Genomic DNA, 20,973 nt, shown 5'->3' on the forward strand with positions numbered 1-20,973 from the left:
ACTCGATCAGGTTTTCTATCTGCATTTTAAAGTACCAAAAAAGGGGACAATGCAGTAAAACAGTTGTCACTCTGATTAGTAGCATGCTTTTCCCGCCATCAATAGTCTGTGAGATTACATGCAAAAAGCGTTCAGACTTGCAGCGTTGATTCCTTAACTGCCTTTTTCACGTGTCTTTCTGAATCCAATGATGCATTCCTGTCCACCAGAGTATTATGAAAGTCTTCTCTGTCCAGTTCTATCCTTCTTGACCCCCCTTCATGCGGTAAGTAACACTTGGAGCTTTCGTACATGTTCTTCATAAACACATGAACAGTGATAGCATATAGTCTGATTATATTCATTATTTCGATTTTATTTTATTATTATTTTATTTTTTTTGCTGCCTGTTTGTGAATGGACTTTTTCTCGGTCATATGAGCACCCCTAGTCACAACATCTACCGTTTGTAATCTTCATTTTGTTTCCAAACATTTGTTTTTTTTTTTTATGGCATGACATAAATGTGCAGACTTGTGTTCACTATGTTTGTTCCATTTATGTTGGTGTGGTGGGTATTCACATTGATAAACCACAGTTCTAAGGGGACACAAGTGTTACTCAGTAGCCGTTTCTCTTAACATCATTATGGGAAATGCTAGCGCTGGATCTGAACCAGCTAGTACCTACACAGTACCACACCTCTATGCCTTTTTACCACTTTGCATAGATGCTAATGTAACTATCTCATTTTCAAACTGCCACACTGAAGATTTTTTGTTTTTATTGATAGAAGAGCTAGATGTCTGTCTCGGTTCAGCACCTGGGGTAAAACATAGATATCTGCAGACCCTACCAGGCAATGCTTCTCATACCAGGGTCATCCAAGAGCAGATTGGCCTCCTTTTTACTCTTACGTCCCGTCCCCTTTCCACCATACTGCATGGGCGTCCCTTCCAAGGGACGGGAGATGGAAACTTTTTCACCAGGAAAAACCTTCTTCCCCTTTAAATTTAGAGGCGTGCGGGGGTGCGGCTCTGGGAGCATGCGCTGCCCTTACTCTGGCCTCTGCCGCCACACCTCAGTTCCATGTCGACGGGAACGGGCCGAATTTACCAGCTCTCCTGGGTTTGACTTTGGCCATGTAATTCCACACGCGGATGTCTTTTTTGTCTTTTATCCTACAGGTACTCAGTCCTCAGACATCACGCTCCTCCCCGGTGCATGTCAACTCCCACAGGGTTCAGCAGGTTTCCATCCTGCGACGGGCTCTTCCCAACTTCAGACCCCCACGCCCTCTGCCTACGTTGCCTTGGCCCAGATCACGGTTGGCAAGCTTGTTCAGTGTGCAACGATCTGTCATCGGTCTCTGAAGAACAGACAAGTTAGGTGGAGGGAGCGCTTCCAGAAATCGCCTCCAGAGGACCTCAAGGACTTTGTCAAACATCGATCCAGGCCCAAGGTAGGGCCTCTATTCTCCATCGCACCCCGCAAGGGAGACCCCTTCCCAAGGACTTGGCCGCGCGGGAGGGACCGCTCAGGTTCCTGTACCAACAAGTGCATCGAGGCTGCTCCAGCTACCGGCCTACAGGCCGAGGGATCCTCTGATCCTCACAGTGACAGTGGTGAGGGGCATTGTAACAGCATTCTGTCCGAGGGGCCATGCCCTAGTACCAGCAACACATCCGCTGGGGCACAAAAACACAGCTCTACCGGCCCACGGGCAGAGGGTGTCGCACCTAACGGGTCTAGGCCCGATGAGCAGGGTAGGCCTCGCGATCCACTCTCAAGAGTCCTGGAGGAGGCTGGGCCCAGTGAGCCGAGCAACACGACGCAGGCATGTGGCAGGCAGCTTGACAAAAAGGCCGCCATGCCAGACATCAGCACCCGTCCGACGCCATTCCAGGAGTTCGGTGAAGAACGACTTTCAAGGTATGACTGGTCTCATCCAGGCACGTGGCCTACAGCCTACCCTTCATTTGCGCAGGGCAGGTTCCCGCTACGTCCATATGGGCAGGGTATGCAGCGGCTCCAGCATTCTCCCGCTACTCTGTCTATATCCCCTACCACCCCTCCAGCCTGTGAAGACAGGTACTTTGAGAGGTTCCTCAGGCTCATGAAGTCTCCTCGGATGGGGGTTATCCTCAGGGATGCCATCAGGGACGTGCTCCCTCCAATGCTTCCAGCACCTCCGGCTCCTCCACCGGCACCCGCAGCCCCTGTGCAGCTTTTGCCTCCGGCCCCCCAGCTGATTCCTCAGGCGGTTCCGTACCAGCCCCCTCCACAGCCTCCGGTACCCCAACCTCCTGCTGCTCCTCCACCGATGCAGGATCCTCCTGACCCTCAGGACACAGACGAGGAGGAGGTAACTGACACGCCCTCATCAGCCAAGTCCTTCCACAAACATCTTGCAGGGCTTGTGGAGTACCAGGGCCTTCCTCAGCCTGAGGTCGAGCAACCAGCAGAGAGGGTCCTCACAGAAGACCTCACGCGACGCCCCTCTAAAATGGGAATTCCACTGCAGACCGATGTAGTCTCCCTGGCCAAGAAGGGTTGGCTCAAAACCCACTCTGCCCAGCCGGTTAATCGACGCCTGGACGCCAAGTACATGCTGATTGAGGGGGATACACTCTTGTTATAGACCCACCATCCTCAGCCACACTCCTCGTTGATTGCTGCAGAATCACTATACTCCAAGCCTCAGTCGTCCTCAGCCTCATCAACGCTGCTAGGCAAGGAGAAGATCTTGGAGGCGTAAAGGAAGAAGCTGTATTCCAACGCGTCCTTGCATCTTCGTCAGGCCAACGCCGATTCCATGCTGGCTGCCGCTAACCAGAAGTTATGGTGGGAAATTGCAGACTTCCTCCCAGAACTCCCTACGCAGAGCCAATCCCGTTTCGAGGTGGGACTGGCTGAGGCTAAGCTGGTGACGCAGGACGTCATGGAGTCCTCCGTGGCCCAGATTGACACCTCTGGCCGTGCCATCTGTATCGCCACGGACATGGGAAGGACAGGCTGGCTCTGTGCAACTAAATTCAACCCGGATGTCCAGGAACGCATATTAGACCTGCGGTTCGGGGGGGGGGGGAGAGGCCGGGGAGACCTCTTGCACTCCACCACGGACGAGGAGCTGGACAAAAAGAAACAGCTCACAAACGGCCATGGCTTTATCCATCTTAACAAAGACCATGCACCCAGTCACAGCAGCGCTCAGACAAGAGGCGTACGTACAGAGGGTTCCGCAGATTCCAAGAACTGAGGTACAGGCAGACGAACAGCTCGCCGACTCCACATCTGCGCAAGCAACAAAAAGGGGGGAAGGGGGGAGCAAGGGCTTTTTCCAGCCCCCCTCCTCCACAACAGCCTCTGAGGGAAAGAAGGCATGACACACCCCTCCAGGGTCCACGTGTATCCAGTGGAGGGCATGCTTGCTCTCCATGCACATTTCTGGGGCCAGAATTTCGTGGACCCCAGGATTCTCTCCGTAGTATCCACGGGGTACCGCCTACCCATCCCAGCCTCTCCTCCCTTCCACTCCCTCAAGTTGGGACAGCAACTCTTCTGGCAGAGATCCGATCGCTCGTAGAGAGCCAGGCCGTGGAGGAAGTCCCAGCCTCCCAGCGAGGCTTGAGCTTTTACTCAGGATTTTCGCCATTCAGAAAAAGAACCAGGCGGGCCTCAAGTTGTGCTGGACCTTTCCACCCTCGACCTCTCCTTACCTCTACAAAAATTCAAGATGGTCACACCAGCTTTTATAGCAGACAGATTGTGCAAGGGAGGATAGATGTGCTCCCTGGATCTGTAGGACGTGTACCTACACGTCCCGATATGGCAGCCCCGTCGTTCTTTCCTCCGAGCCCAGGTGAGGTGGACCGAGAGATTGTCCAGGGTGGCTCCCCAGCCCTCGACCGAGGAGTACGTGGTGATGGTGACCTGCGGGGTGGGAGGCCGGAAGGGCTTGCCCGTCCGTAGGTTGCAGTACCTGGACCACCATGTGAAGCCCGGGTGGAGAGATGGAGGAACGTTGATCATCTCGGATTGAGAGCCCAGCTCCTGGTTCCATGATGCCGCGAAGTGCAGCTAAATCCTCCTCATCCTCAGTCTCGTGTGGGTGACGGCTAATAGCACTGCTGCCAAGAGACCCATCTGGTTAGCGCTCAGAGCATTCCTTCCACTTCTCAGGGGCAAGGTTGTCCTCATCCAGACAGGCAACTCTACCAGCATGTTCTATGTCAACAAGCAGGGAGGCACCAGATCCCCTCCACTGTGCAAAATGGCAATCGGCATGTGGGAGTGGGCCCTGAAAACGACATCTACCTCACGGCAGTCAACCTTCCGGGGGAACCCAACCTGGAGGCGGACAGGCTCAGCAGGTTGGGTACGGACAACTACGAGTGGCAGCTAAATGACCTCGTTATTCAGGAGATCCTCAACAGACGGGGTCTCCCCAGATGGATCTCTTTGCCACCTGTCACAACAAGAAGTGCCCTCAATTCGCCTCCTGGCAGGGACAGGGCCTCGGCTCCCTGGCCGACGCATTTCTGATTCAGTGGGACGGCATGACGGCTTACTCCTTCCCACCCACTCTGCTGATTCACAGTGAGTTGCAAGATCAAGGAGTCTTGCCAGCTCAACATCATTCTAATAGCTCCATGGTGGCAGGCCAGACCATGGTTCTCGGAGCTACTCAGCCTCTCGAGATGCCACTGATTCACCTTCCGACGGGCCCAGCACATCTTCTGTCGCAGCAGGGGGGCAGAGTCATCCACCCCGCGCCACAGAAACTAGCCCTCACAGCATGGTTCCGAAGCAGATACCGCTGAGGCACCTCAGCCTCTCCCAGGCTAATCTGCAGATAATACAGGACGCAAGGAGCAAGGCTACCAGGGCCCAGTATAATGGATCAGGTTCGGCCACTGGGCAGACTCCAAGAAAATCGACCCCCTGGCATGTAACTTGGATGATGTGCTCTCCTTCTCAGCGCACCTCGCCCACTCTGGCGTGCAGGTGGACACCTGCCACACTTACCTCGCAGCCATCAGGGTTTACAGGAACTCGGAGGAGGGGGTCTTTTGCTCCAATCCGATTGTTAAGAAACATTTGATGGGGCTCGCAAGGCTCTATCCGCCCATCAAGAGGCCACACCCCGTGTGTGACCTGAACATAGTCTTGGGTGCCCTGGCACACAAACCATTTGAGCCAATTGCACCCGTGGACATCGGGCTGCTCACCATAAAGACGGCCTTACTAGTCTGCCTCACCATGGCTCCCAGGGTTAGCGAAATCCAGGCGCTGGTCGCCTCGGATCCATATACTAACTTTCACAGAGACAAAGTAGTCCTGCGGGGGGACACAGCATTTCTGCCGAAGGTGCCATCTGCTTTCCATTTGAACCAGGGAATAGTCCTTCCTATGTTTTTTGCCGATCCTAAGTTCTGCACTGCCTGGATGTCGGGCATGCCCTGAAATTCTACCTTGACAGGACGAAGTGCTTCCGCAAGTCAGACGCCCTGTTTGTCACTTTGGAGGTGCAAGACCAGGCTACCAAGCCTCCAAGGCCTCCATATCCCGCTGGATGGTCTTGGCGATCAGAGAAGCATACAAGGGGCAGCACAAGCCTCTTCCGGCAAACATGCACGCCCATGAAGTCGGGGCCAAGGCAGCAGCCATCGCATTCCAGCGCCATGTCCCTTTGCAAGTCATAAGCAGGGCAGACACATGGGCCATACCCTCGGCTCTTTGCAAGCATTACTGTTTGGATGCCGGCTTTAGATCTGATGCAGCTTTCGGACAGGCGGTTCTCAGGAACCTATTTGCTTAAGGAGGGTCTCCTCTCCACCATGGGGCTACATTCAGTTGTAATCACCCATGCAGTGTGGAGGAAAGGGGACGGGACGTAAGAGTAATTATAAGTTCTCACCATACGTCCCACCATCCTCCCCCTTAATAATACTGGTGTCATTAGGCAATGTTAAATCTATTGTCGACGCGTCTATGGGGACTGAGGTGTGGTGCCGGAGGGCGGAGTCAGGGCAGCGTATGCTCCCAGGGCCGCACCACTGCGCACCTCTAAATTTAAAGGGGAAGAAGTTTTTTTTTTTCTGGTGGAAAAAGTTCTGTCTCCTGTCCCTTGGAAGGGACGCCCATGCAGTATGGAGGAAAGGGGACTAAGGACGAAGAGTAGGTTAGTCATTACGGTGAGTAACTTAGAATTTTGTAGTCGAACTTTGAGTTGATAGTGGCAAAGTCCTGCCGTTTGCCAGGGTCTTCAAGTTGCTGGAATTGTTAGGAGCTCAGCTCAGAAGTGAAGGTATTCATGTCTTTCCCTATCTGGAGGATTGTCATGTCCAATCCCACTCCCCAGACCAGGTGTTGGCACACTTGTTCTGCACGTTCAGCCTGTTGCACAGCTTGGACTTCTCCCTGGACTTCAAGAAGTCTCAGGTTTTGCTGTGTCAGCCCCTCGGATTTATCGGGGTGGTCTTTGACACTAGCATGGACAGGGCCTTCCCGCCTAAGGACAAGGAAGCGAACATCTCCAATTAGAAGAACGTTACCTCTCATAACAAACTATTAACGCAACACAGTCCTGAGCTGAGATTTCTCGACATCGATCTGAAGGACAGGAAAGGAGATGTGCAAAGCGGCCACTGCTGCTGGAGTACGGAAACATTTCTTTCTGTAGCATCACCATGCAGAAAATGTGGTGGGCCTGGAGCCAGCGACCAAATGCAGCTGAATCCAGATACACCAGGTGAGAGCTCTGTAACCTCCATACTGAAAGACCTTGAGAAAGAGCAAATGATGAGGACCGGCGAGATAACGAGCGGGCCGCCACAGCGTGAAGGTGCAGCGCAGCAGGGGGAGACTAGCTGACTTTCCCTGGTGGAAGAGCTGCGAATACACAGGTATGAGGGCCATGCTGGATGAAGGCGGGCAGGTGGTCGAATGCTACAAAGAAACCAAACCTCGAGTCATTCACCGGCTAATGAGCCTGTGAGAAACGTGAGCCAGGACCGAGGTGTCCGGAGCATTACAAACACTGAGACCCAAGAATGACAGTGAAAAGTCCCATAAGAAGTAAGGAACGCAAACCAAATAGTTTTAGGGAATCTGTGAATCACCTGTACAAGGGCTGACGTGTCCTGAGACACAAAGGACCGATATCGATTCTGAAGGGCATAGATTGATGAGGATAATGTCAAAACTAACCAACAACGTGAAGGCGTTAAATTACAACAGAGTTGTAAGGAGGCCAAATTGAGCTCTGCGTTAGATGCAAGCATTGAAACCTTTGTGGAACTGAATCATTTGAACTCTTTGAGAATCGTAATCAACTGAATGACTTTGTTCCAGAGGGAACAGAGAAAGACTTGGACCTTAGGATTTTGAAATGTAACTTTTAATTTCTTCTGTGGAAAACCGTGGTGGTAACCGATGCCATGGACTGTGCCCTTGGCCGTACATTGAATTTAGAGTATCTACAGAGAGTCATTCAGGAGGCACGGTCGACCTCCAGTGTAAAAATGCCTTTTCCACAACATTTGTTTCCTTTTTACCTATTGGTAGGGCCAGTAAGTTGGACAGGTTAGAACGATGGACTGCTTTGAGTTATTTGACATGCTGGTGAACCCTGTTTTTTTTTTTTAGTTATTAGGAAGGGAACACCTTTTAGCATTAGGGCTAGCAATGTGTTTTCATTTCAATAAAAGATTGTTAGAACATGTCCTCTGGTCCGAGTCTTACTTCTTGTTTGCCACACCTCCAATCGCGGGAGTGAGTTTGGGCGTAGGCCTTTCTACAATTGCTGGGTCTTATGGCCACTCATATTCCTGTGGTGCTGGATGTCCAGCTTCGCATGACATCACTACCGTGACTTGTCAGTGGTCTTGGCTTCAGGGGCATACTTCAGACCTTTTATTAGGGTATTTATTGAGCGCGGATCTCGATTCAGAAACCAACGCAGCCATTTACAATGAAATGGGGATATGAACGTTAAGGAGCTGAGAAACAAGGGAGTGAGGATCTAACAGGGGAGGGAGAGCAATTGTCACCAATGGATCTACAAGTAACCAGGGGAGAAACATTGGGGATCAGATCACCCAGTCTCGGGTATGTTGGGGAGTGGACGGTGTATAGGGTGGGTGTTGGGGAGGAGCAATTTCCTGAAGAGGAAGGTCCTGAGCTCCTTCCTTAATTGTACAAGCGAGGAGGGAAGAGTCAAATGTTAATGGGGAAGAGGTGCCAGAGTCTTGAAGGTTAGACCCAGATGGCCTGTTTTCTGTGTTTTTTTTTTACTTCCTGCAGCGGCAGAGTTTGTCTGCACATGTCCTTACTTCTGGTGGATCGCAGGCCTCCAGAGATGCTGAGTTTCTCAGCGAGGTGTCTTGGGGACTTTAAGGTAACCTCTGGAGATGATGTATCGGGATTTGATAATGATACAGCCTTACCGTGAGAGCCAGTGCAGTTCGATGAGGGTCGATGTGGTGATGTCGAATTTGCGGAGTCCTTTTGAGTTGTTGTTAGGGAGAATTCTCTGTAAAGGCTAATTTCCCAAACCTCGTGAGTCCCCCAGCAGCTTTGCTGGATTTTTGGGGTTTATTTTTTTCTCCTGCTAAGAGTGAGACTCTTTTTCTCCCACTCTTAGACATGATTTGAGATAACCTTTGACTTTGAAATGTGTTTTATGGGCTATGGGGTCTTTTACTCCATAGGGTTTCATGTATTTTTGGTAAGTGTGTTACACAGCACCCTCAGTGCAGTAACACCGGGGTGTCATAGTGACCCCAAAACATAGACCCCATACCCTGGGACTGACTGTCTCCCAGGGCATGTAAAGTCACCATTGACTTTACTAGTCTTAAATTGTGAACAGAACCAGTACAAACCATCATATTGTGGAAGTACTGGTAGGGGTAATTAGATTGCCCCTCGGTCTGTTTTTCGAGGGGGTACTGTGCAGTCCCCCCCCCCCCTCTCTCGTCGAGTTTCTGGCTGGTGGCAGTGGTTACCACGTGAAATATTCCACCAGAATATTTCCTATGGGATTTTCCAATTCATTTTAAACGCCACCACTTTTTTGGTGCAATGTTAAAGATACCGCCGGGTTATTTATTTAATATTTATTCCCCGGTTGGGTCTTTTTGCCAGGACTCGGTTTTAAAATGGCATTTGTGTTCGCCTCTGTAACTCCAAGTCGAGCCGAGCCCTTTGTTCCACTTTTTGGCGGGCTTATGCACAGAAGCCTCCAAAGGTGGTGCCACTCTGTCTGGGTCTACAGGATGTGTGGGAGGGGGGTTAGGCACCCTGGACTGAGTTGCCTCGGCAACTCAAGTCGCACTCTTGTGTGATTGGCCCAGTGGTGAGCCGCCCGGCTCACCGCTTAGCATGTTTGAGTGACAGCTAGGACTGATGAATGGGGGTTTTCTGCATAAAAGCAGGGCTTTGGGGACTGGAACTTCAGAAGTCGCCACAGGACCAAAGAATCCGAAGAGGGAGAAGCTGAGCCGACCTGCAACGACGACACTACCGGTGGAGCCCTGCTGAACCGTCTCACCACTTCCCACCGACAGAGAAGATCTTCATCACTGAGAGTTTTCTTCCTCTGAACTGGTGGGGATAACTAGTTCGCCCTCTTTTTCGCCTTCCTGGATCGTCTCGTGGTCGAATCGCCCGTGCCAAGCACCCTGGCGGCCGGATAGCCACGCTTCACCACTACTGCGAAAAAAAAGGGTAGTACCTTTTTAACCGGGAAACTCCGCGGCTTCCCCTGGACGAAGCACCCACTTGCACCCGCTGCCATGAACTGCCCCCGCTGGAGCTTTCTCACCATTTCAGGTACTCTGTTCCGCCTGGTCTCCCTTGCAACAGACTGTCAAGGTGTCCCGTAAATCCTTGACTCTCTATCCTGGGGTGACTTGGGACCTGCTAACTAACTTTTCCTGAACTGATCCAACCCTTTTTGAACGATCTGTAACGACTCTTTGAAGTACTATTCAACTGTGTGATCTTGGACACATTCCGCCTTGCTCTCTCCAAGAGGGGGCCTGGCTTATGACTTTCTTGTTCCTCAGTAGATTCTGCCTTTTCTGACTTGCTCTGGTTCTCAAAGTGTTGGTATTGTGTATTTTCCTAATTCTGCCTTTTTCCCCTCCCTTTTTAACTAACTTATTGGAGTGCCATCTTAGGTTAAGCGCTCACCTCTGTCTGAAAATAAGTGGTGTTTTAACTAAGACTTGTTCAATAAATAATCAGGGATGTATATATATTAATAGTGACTGTGTTTGAACTTGCTTGCCATATTAGTGTTAGTGTATTTTACAAAGTGTGTTTTTAAATAAATAATTATATACTTTTATACCCAAGCTCTGGTCATGTTTACTTGTGCTACTGTATTTTGGTACCTATCTTGTATACTCTATATACAGTCTAACTCTTCTTGAGGGAAGTCTGGCTGCTCAGCCACAGCTACAAATCTGGGTGGTACAGACTGCTACCAATTGGGTTTACTGCCAACACCTGTAGTCCTAAGCATTTTGCAGTGGTCCCTAAGGGAACTGCACAGGTTTTTGCCTAACAACGGAGAAACATCAAGCAGCCAATAAACCCTTGTCATAGCAACTCCGGCGGCGGATAAGCAGCTGTCAACATGAAAATCTCTGCAGCAGTCAGTGGAAAAGTTGCCACACTCATGTACAGCAATGCCCAAATCTGGCCTGTGGCAAAAGTAACACCTGAAACCACAAAAGCCCTCATGAACACAGGGATAGGCAGCGCAACATAAAGCTGCAAGAGGCAAAGCAAATGCAAGTGATTACTTCACCAGTGTCACCTATTACGTACTTGGAGATTATGCCAGAGGATATTTTGCAATAGGAAATTGATAAGGATTTGGGTGCTCAGCAAGCTCAATCGCCTCAGTTTTCAGATTCAGATGACTGCGTAATCATGCAGCCACACTCTCAGGGTCGATCAAATATTGCCCCATCTGAGCCACTTCGGGTCCCTGTTCCCATTTGGGGCAGGCCAGCCAATACCAGGACCTAGCTGTCCAGTGCTGGGCCAACAAATAGTAAGCATGCACGCCTTAGCAAACCCCCAGGAGTTGCTATCTCTACACGTTCTATCATCTTTGCAAGCTGTACTGGTGCAATTGCACACTAGATTGCTGCCTCCACAACTGGGACAACCCATTTAACCCTTACAACCTGCGGTACCTTCAAGTGGCATCCCGGCACATGGACAGCGAAAACCTTTGCTTGCAAGATCTGGCAGCAAGTCCAGGTCTAGGTCTTGTTCGAGGTCACTGGTGCGACATCCATTGTCTATAGGATGAAGGTCTTGAAGAATATCCATAAACCCCCAACGACGACAATCTAAATACAAGCGCGGGCTGCCAGGACCCCATACGTCTCTGCTACCTCCAATAGGGCCGCCACCAATATTGTCAGCCAGGATGGAGGAACGTGAGAAAGCGGAACTTCCGGATGCAGATGGTGATAATCCTCCAGACACAACTTCTACAGCAGCGTCTCTGAGAGACGATGATTGGGATGTGGACACTCTATCGGATGACATACGGGCGTTGTTAAGCAGAATCCTGTGCAGTTCCCTTGGGGACCACTGCAAAAAAATTAAGACTACGGGAGTAAGCAGTAAACCCAATTGGTAGCAGTCTGTACCACCCAGATTTACCTCGTAGCTGTGGCTGAGCAGTCAGACCTCCCTCAAGAAGAGTAGGGCAGTATATAGAGTATACACAATAGGGCCAAAAACCCAGTAGAGCAAACAAACACTGACCAGAGCTTTGTATAAAAAGTATATAATTATTTATTTAAACACACTTTAGGCCATATGCTAGCACTCTGAATAACAAGCAAGTTAAAACACAGTCAGGTAAAGTATACACACCTCCCTTAATAACTATTAGACAAGTCAGAATTGAATTAAAACATTACGATTTGTTAAACAGATGTGAGCGCATAACCTGATGGCACTCCAATAGTTCGGTTAAAGGGAGAGGAAAAGGCAGAGCATAGGAATAAAACAGGTCCCAACACTTTAAGGAGTTCTCAGCAAGGGAATAAAGGCAGTATAGACTGTAGAGCCAAAGTTCCTAGGCCAGGCCCACTTAAAAGGGAGCAAAGCGAAATGTGCCCAGGATCACACGGTTTAAAAATGCACTAAAAGTCTTTCCAGAATGTTCAAAAGAGGTTGGGGCGATTCAAGAAGGTAAAGTTAGGTCTGGTGCCAACCCAGTTGGCAGGCCAAGGATTTAAGGGTCACCTTGGGCAAACCGAAGAAAGGGAGGCTAGGCAGGACACAGTACCTTCAACAGAGAGGAAGCTCCAGCGGTGGAAGTTGTTCCTGGCAGTGGTTGCAGTTCGTTGTTTCGACCAGGGGAAGAGGATCTCATCGAGGAGGAAACGTGGAGTCGTTGCACTGCACAGGGATGAAAGCAGCAGCGGAGTTTGTCAATAAAAGGAGTGTTCCTTTTATTCGCTGTCAAAGTGGTAAAGCTTGGCCATCCGGCTGCCGGGGTGCTTGGCACGGGCGATTCGACCAAGAGACGTCTTTGGAAGGTGAAAAGGGCGAACTGGTTGGTCCCACCAGCTCAGAGGAAGAAGACTCGTCCAGCAGAAGATCTTCTCTTGTCGTCGGGAAAGTGGTGAGGTCGTTGCAGCAGGGCTCCACCGGTGGTATCGTCATTGCAGATGGCTCCGCTTCTTCCATCTTCGGATTCTTAGGTCCTGTGGCGACTTCTGAAGTTCCAGTCCCAAAGGCCCTGCTTTTATGCAGAAATACCCCCATTCATCAGCCTAGCTGTCAATCACACATGTTAAGTGGTGAGCCGGGCGGCTCACCACTGGGCCAATCAGAATAGAGTGCGACTTGGGTTGCAGAGGCAACGCAGTCCAGGGTGCCAATTCCCCCCCTGCACCCCTCCTGTGGAACCCAGACAGAGTGGCACCATTTGGAGGGCTTCTGTGGAGAAGCCTGCCAAAATAGTGGAACAAAGGGCTCGACCTTGGTCAGAGCTACAGAGAAGGACACAAACGCCATTTTGAAAACAGTTCTGGCAAAAAGCCCCAACCGGGGATTTAATATTAAATAAATAAACCAGCAGTATCTTTAACATTGCACCAAAAAGTGGTGCGTTTAAAATCAATGGAAAAATCCCATAGAGAATATTATGGTGGAATATTTCGCGTGGTTACCACTGCCACCAGCCAGAAACTCGACAAGGGGGGACTGGACAGTGCCCCCTTGAAAACAGACCCAGGGCAATATAATTAACCCTTCCAGTACTTCCACAATATGATGGTTTGTACTGCTTCTGTTCACAATTCAGGACTAGTAAAGTCAATGGTGACTTTACATGCCCTGGGAGACCGTAGTCAGTCCCAGGGTATGGAGTTTGTTTGGGGGTCACTATGACACCCCTGTGTTACTGCACTGAGGGTGCTGTGTAACACACACATAAAAAATTGTTGATACCCTGTGGAGTAAAAAGAAAACCCCATAGCCCAGAAGCACACTGTTGGGGAGAATTCTCTGTTAAGGCTAATTTCCCTAGCATAGTGAGTCCCCCAGCAGCTTTGCTGGATTTTCTGGGGTTTATTTTTTTCTCCTGCTAAGAGTGAGACTCTCTTTCTCCCACTCTTAGGCATGATTTGAGTATGTCCTTTGACTTTGTATGTGTTTTATGGGCTATGGGGTCTTTTACTCCATAGGGCTTCATGTGTTTTTGGTATGTCACACCCTCAGTGCATTAACACAGGGGTGTCATAGTGACCCCCAAACATAGACTCCATACCCTGGGACTGACTACTGTAATATTTAACTATGGAGGTGTATATACTTATAGTGACTGTGTTTGAACTTGCTTGATATATTAGTGCCAGTGTATTTTCATAAGTTTGTTTTTAAATAAATAATTATATACTTTTATACCAAAGCTCTGGTCAGTGTTTGCTTGTTCTACTGTATTTTTAGCCCTATTGTGTATACTCTATATACTGCCTAACTCTTCTTGAGAGAAGTCTGACTGCTCAGCCACAGCTACCAGGTAAATCTGGGTGGTGCAGACTGCTACCCATTGGGTTTACTGCTTACTCCTGTAGTCTTAAACGTTTTGCAGTGGTCCCTAAGGGAACTGCACAGGTGTCTGCCTAACACACAGAGAGTCAAAGACACTCAAATCATGCAAGAGTGGGAGGAAAATAGTCTCACTCTTAGCAGGAGAAAAAAACAAACCCCAAAGATCCAGCAAAGCTGCTGGGGGACTCACTAGGTGTGGGAAATTAGCCTTATAAGAGAATTCTCCCTAACAGGCGTACCACGCCATGATCTCTTAAGTCTGCCAAGAATGTGGTCTTATCCCATCGGAAGACAAAGAGTGTTTTCTCTTCGATCATATGGGCATGAAGAGAAAGTCTGTTGTACCCATCCCAATTCTGGATCATCCTGGATGAGGGATTACATAAAATGAAACGCCCTTTTACACCACCTGCCATAGGGTAGTGTAGAAAAACAAATTCAAGCCTCCAGACACGACTCCCAAGTGTCTTGCATCGCAACCCACGACAGAATCGTTTTATTTTTTTTGGCAGCATCAGGCAGAAAAGTCCATTCCCACTTGCAAAAATATATTGTACCCCCTGAGAACAAAGAATGCAAGTTGGATGCCTTTGTTTAAAAGGTTAGAACAATTGGGGCAAAACAACGGTCAAAGCGGCCAACTTCTTGGCCATTATAGCAAGGTATGACTGTGAAATGGGGCACGTGATTGCCCCCGTCCTCGAACACCTACCAGAGGACAAAAGAATAGAGGTAATGTCTATCTTGAAAGAGGGCGAAGAAGCATCAAATCACAGCATTAATATATCGGTGGACCTGGCTGAGAAATGTTTTAAATAGATTGTGAATGGTGTGGTAATGATACGTCGAGGTGGGCTTCGTTGCACAGATTTTAGGCCGGATATGCACCATAAAGTAATTTCCCTTCAAAGGGGATGATCTTTTTGGCTCTAAAATAGACAATGCCCTCAAGGCAATAAAAACAGATGCCGACACTACTCCGTCACTCACGTCTTTGCAGAGAAGAAAGACTTTGTCCCTTTAGGGGCGCCTCAGTAAGAGCCGGATCCTCTTCCTCCACAAGATGTAGTTCATTACATACAAAGGGAGCATACTACTCCCAGGGATAAAGGAGGTTCTGTCAAGCTTATCAAAGGTCCAAGGACTTCAGACAGCCACAGAGGTGCCGGCAAGCCCGAAGCTCCCAAAGAGGAAGACCGGGGAAGCAACTACCATGACTACAAGCAAAAACCAATGCAGGTGGGGGGAAATGTGTCCAACTACGTCCGACGCTGTTGCCAAATAACTACAGACAGGTGGGTTCTGGAGGTAGTCACCCACGGACACTTATTAGTTTAAAAAACATTCCCCCGACATCCGTCCAGAGTCCCACACACCTACTCACCTAAAGGTGCTGCTGCAAGAGGTGATGCAAATGTTGGCAAAGAAAGGGTGCCAAGACGTCAAAGGGGGGGGGGGGGGGTTTTACTCCCGATACTTTGTGGTGCGAAAGTCAGACGGCAAGTGTCACCCCATACTGGATCTACTACCGGGGCTAAACAAATGAATCAAAAGACAAGAATTCCAGATGGTGACATTGCAGCAAGTAATCAAAACAATACAACCACAAGATTTCACCTCCAGGATGCGTACGTCCATATACCTATTGTAAGGATTCAGAAGTACGAGTCCGACATAATTGTGGTATGTTTGTTGGCAAAGTCTTAAATTTATATAAAAGAAAAGGAAAAACCTATCTTGCCTTATTTCTATGAGGAGTTGCCCTACCTCAACAAAAATACCAAAGACTCTGTCAGGATGTCCATTAAAGTAAAATATTCACCGTCCTGTGTCCAAACCTATTTCCCCTCCCTTACACTGTAGACTAAGAAGAAAAAAACACGAGTGGTTCTTAACTTAAACGTTATTGACATTTGAGGTTCCTCCACAGATATACAAGAACACAACAGGATTTAATGGGGAATTGTCTCTCCTTTTCTTTCTTTCCCAGTCTGTTTATTACAAAGGAAAAGAACACAGTTCCCAAGTATCAGGGGGAGGGGAACACGTATATTTCTTTCTTCCTTCAGCAATGTAACATCAGGTCTGGTTTACTGTCCTGCCAGACCAGACTGAAAGTTGTCTTCCATCTTAAATATTAAGGGGGGGGTGAGTCTCTACCCCTATTCTTTCACCAGTTCATCAATGTAGCATCGCATCTGGTTCACTATCCTGCCAGACTTGAACTATAGGTCTTCCTATCACAAGAGAACACTTTCCAAATATCAGGGGGCAATCTCTTGACCTGTTCTTTCTCCAGCTCACAAATGCAGCGTCAAGTCTGGTTCACTATCTTGCCATACTTGACTGTAGATCTTAGAATTCCAGAAAATGTCCCTTGTTTTGGCAATGAGTCCTCAACCCCATGTTTTAGTTTTCTGCCCCTCTTTCAATGGATTGCCTTTCTCCCGCAGATTCCCAATCAGATCGATAGCCTCATCCAGCTCTGCTACTCAGAAAAACTTCGATATGGGGCATAGTGGGCCTCGACTCGGCTGTCGGTCCGTCTTGCTTGATGCTTGTTAGGCAGAACCCTGTGCAGTTCCCTTAGGGACCACTGCAAAAGGCTTAAGACTACAGGTGTTGGCAGTAAACCCAATTGGTAGCAGTCTGTACCACCCAGATTTACCTGGTAGCTGTGGCTGAGCAGCCAGACTTCTCTCAAGAAGAGTTAGACAGTGGTTACCAGACATTTGATCGAAAGAAATTGGTCGACTGAACAAATGGTCGAACCAATTTGGTCGAAAACCAAATGGTGGAATTTTTATTTTTTATTTTTACCCCTTTTTTTGGGGGGGGGGTGTGGGGTTCCTCCCCCAGCCCCCTTTTTTTTTTAAAAAAAAAACCCTTTTTTTCCCTAAACTTCAACCTAATATATATATATATATATATAAAAAATTCGACCTTTTGGTTTTTGACGAAATTACGTCGACCAAATGTCCTGTCGACAAATTTTTTTCGATGAAATGTCCGGACACCTTAGACAGTATATAGAGTATACAAGATAGGTACCAAAATACAGTAGCACAAGCAAACACTGACCCGAGCTTGGGTATAAAAGTATATAATTATTTATTTAAAAGCACACTTTGTAAAATACACTTAACACTAATATGGCAAGCAAGTTCAAACACAGTCACTATTAATATATATACATCCCTAATTACTTATTGAACAAGTCTTAGTTAAAACACCACTTATTTACAGACAGAGGTGAGCGCTTTACCTAAGATGGCACTCCAATAAGTTACTTAAAAAGGGAGGGAAAAAGGCAGAATTAGGAAAATACACAATACCAACACTTTGAGAACCAGAGCAAGTCAGAAAAGGCAGAGTCTACTGAGGAGCAAGAAAGTCATAGGCCAGGCCCACTCTTGGAGAGAGGAAGGCGGAATGTGTCAAAGATCACACAGTTGAATAGTACTTTAAAGAGTCGTTACAGATAGTTCGAAAAGGGTTGGATCAGTTCAGAAAAAGTTAGTTAGCAGGTCCCAAGTCACCCCAGGATAGAAAGTCAAGGATTTACGGGACACCTTGAACAGTCTGTTGCAAGGGAGACCATGCGGGACACTACCTGAAATGGTGAGACTGCTCCAGCGGGGGCAGTTGTTCCTGGCAGCGGGTGCAAGTTGGTGCTTCGTCCAGGGGAATAGAAAATCTCGTTGTGGAGGAAAGCTGGAGGTTGTTGCACTACCAGGGAAGAAACCAGCCGCAGAGTTTCCCGGTTAAAAGGTACTACCCTTTTATTCGCGGTAGTGGTGAAGCGTGGCTATCCGGCCGCCGTGCTGGTTGGCACTGGCGATTCGACCATGAGACAATCCAGGAAGGCGAAAAGAAAGTGAACTGGTTATCCCCACCAGTTCAGATGAAGAAGTCTCTCTGGGATGAAGATCTTCTGTCGTTGGGAAGTGGTGAGACGGTTCAGCAGGGCTCCACCGGTGGTGTCGTCGTTGCAGGTCGGCTCAGCTTCTCCCTCTTCGGATTCTTTGGTCCTGTGGTGACTTCTGAAGTTCCAGTCCCCAAAGCCCTGCTTTTATGCAGAAAACCCCCATTCATCAGTCCTAGCTGTCACTCAAACATGCTAAGTGGTGAGCCGGGCGGCTCACCGCTGGGCCAATCACACAAGAGTGCGACTTGAGTTGCCGAGGCAACTCAGTCCAGGGTGCCTAAACCCCCCTCCCACACATCCTGTAGACCCAGACAGAGTGGCACCACTTTTGGAGGCTTCTGTGGAGAAGCCTGCCAAAAAGTGGGACAAAGGGGTCGACTTGGGTTGGAGTTACAGATGCGAACACAAATGCCATTTTAAAACCCGAGTCCTGGCAAAAAGACCCAACCGGGGAATAAATATTAAATAAATAACCCGGCGGTATCTTTAACATTGCACCAAAAAAAGTGGTGCGTTTAAAATGAATGGGAACATCCCATAGGAAATATTCCCGTGGAATATTTCACGTGGTAACCACTGCCACCAGCCAGAAACAGACCCAGGGGCAATCTAATTACCCCTACCAGTACTTCCACAATATGATGGTTTGTACTGGTTCTGTTCACAATTTAAGACTAGAAAAGTCAATGGTGACTTTACATGCCCTGGGAGACAGTAGTCAGTCCCAGGGTATGGAGTCTGTTTGGGGGTCACTATGACACCCCTGTGTTACTGCACTGAGGGTGCTGTGTAACACACTTACAGAATACATGAAACCCTATGGAGTAAAAGACCCCATATCCCATAAAACACATTTCAAAGTCAAAGGTTATCTCAAATCATGTCTAAGAATGGGAGAAAAGAGTCTCACTCTTAGCAGGAGAAAAAAATAAACCCCAAAAATCCAGCAAAGCTGCTGGGGGACTCACTAGGTTTGGGAAATTAGCCTTAACAGAGAATTCTCCCTAACAATGCTTGATCGTCGAGTGTCGTATATATAATGCATCAACACACTCTGTAACTCCGTTCCTTTTTTCCGTGCTCGACACACTGCTCTTGAAGAACATAGTGTTACTTATCAAGTCCTTTACTCTATTCGACAAAATTATTGTCCGATTTTGTCTTATTTCCGTGAGATGTCCATGTCTCGGATTTCAGGGTTCAAGTGCTGCGACTCCAGGATGCCGGTGAAAGACCCACATGACGTGTGTGTGTATGTGTTGCCTTGGCACGGGTCACAACACTGAGGGGTGTGCGTCTTGTTGAAAAATGAATCCCAAGTCTCTTCGATAGTGGGCAGTGAAGCTTGCTGTGGCCCGACTGCCGTCGCAGACACCTGTGAGGTCGACTGTTCGGTCCTGAGAGGCTTAAACCAAGGGGCCTACCCCCGAAAAAGAGAAAGACGAAGCGGTCTCACTCACAGAGCGACTCTTTCTCGTCATCATGGTGGCGGCACTATTGGAGGTAGCAGAGGCCTCACTGGCACCAATGTGATTCAGTTTCCTTGTCGTAGTGAGGTAAATCGTCGGCAGGGCTGGCAACTCGTCAGGATTGGGAGGAGTTCCAATCACAAATGTTGGCCATGTTTCGAAAGGCAACTGTAGGTGCAGGTGCTCCCATAAAACAGCAGGCCCTGGTAGCTTCAGCGGCGCTCACTGGCCCTGCCGCCCTGCAATCATCAATACTGATGCCATCACCGTCCGGAGAGCCTTCGTGCTCAATGCCGAAAAAGGCAGTTAAGCCCTCGAAGCTGGGGACCTTCCCATGAGTCTCCAGGCTCTGGCGTTCCAGGTGCCTCTTCGGTGCCCAAGCCTCGCGCGATGCGAACAGCAACCCTTATGATGTCAAAGGTTAAGCCCTGAACGCCAACCCTCAGCGATCGATCTTTCTCCCCACCGTCTCCGACTGATTTTGTCGGCTCCATGGTGCTGGTTTTTGGCGCCGATGATGGGGCAATCAGGGAGATGTTGACCCTATATATGTTCAGGCACTGGTGGTGTTGACTGTTTTGATGACCACCTGGTCTTGGCACAGGGGCTGCATAATGCTAGTGGGCTGGATACATCCCCCAGATGTTGAGTTACAACGGGCTCTGCCTTGCACTCATGCCCATGCCAAATTTAGGTAATTAGTGAACAGGATGGTCGACACTCTGGGGCTGAATGCTTTGGCATTTCCAGCCCAGAGTTATGAGTTAACTGACATTTTGAACGAGGATCCCACTACGGAAAGACACATGCCACTGAATCTGGCTATAGCCGACCCAGTCGCCTCTTTGTGGCAATGGCCCTGCTCTATTCCTCCAGTCAGCTCCACCGTGACCAATAAATACAGACGGGTAAGAGGGGGGTCTGTCCTTTGTCCTCTCACTCTTCCCTGGAAGGTGTAGTTCTGCAGGTGGCCACAGTTTCCACGAGGGCAGCTTCCTCCACCTCAAACCTGCCCCCTGACACGGAGGGCAAGAGGCGGGATGCAATGGTGAAAAAGATCTTCACATCTGGCAGCATGTCCTTGAAGGCAAGTAATGTGTCCTGTAGGTTTGCCAAGTATTCCTTTGGCCTCTGGAATGCGGTGGTACCCAATACATCCCTGATGGAGAGCTGCAAGATGGTTTTATACAGCTGATGGATGATGGGAAAGAGGTGGCCTGGCAGTCACTGTAGCAGGGGCTACAGGCGTTACGTGTTTGGCGTGTGGTTACACGTCAGAATACTGCCGCACCAGACATATACTCAGAGACATGCGACTCACCGCCGCTCAGAACAAGCTAGCGTTGCTTGCCACCGGGAGAGTGAAAGTTAGGAGTACAGCCCCCGAGGCACTTCGGACAGACGGCTGAATGAGAAAAATATATTCTTTACTGCTAGATGAATTTATCACTACCTAGACACGCCCGCCCAGAGGTGTTTAAGGAACATACGGGTGAC

The 20,973-nt window shown here is 49.0% G+C and overlaps 1 protein-coding gene across 5 annotated transcripts in view; it reads left to right on the top strand.

Annotated features, from left to right (window-relative positions):
• The window catches only part of LOC138468321 (exportin-5-like), a 2,334,215-nt gene that overhangs the window by 1,382,054 nt on the left and 931,188 nt on the right, over positions 1–20,973 (top strand). For all 5 annotated transcript variants that reach the window (XM_069608827.1, XM_069608826.1, XM_069608825.1 and 2 more), the window contains exon 24: positions 170–265. In XM_069608827.1, the coding sequence (XP_069464928.1) occupies positions 170–265 (96 nt within the window). The remainder of the gene's footprint in view (positions 1–169; positions 266–20,973) is intronic.

Source organism: Ambystoma mexicanum, chromosome 4q, assembly GCF_040938575.1.
Source record: "Ambystoma mexicanum isolate Mex_15411 chromosome 4q, UKY_AmexF1_1, whole genome shotgun sequence".
Taxonomy (NCBI): domain Eukaryota; kingdom Metazoa; phylum Chordata; class Amphibia; order Caudata; family Ambystomatidae; genus Ambystoma; species Ambystoma mexicanum.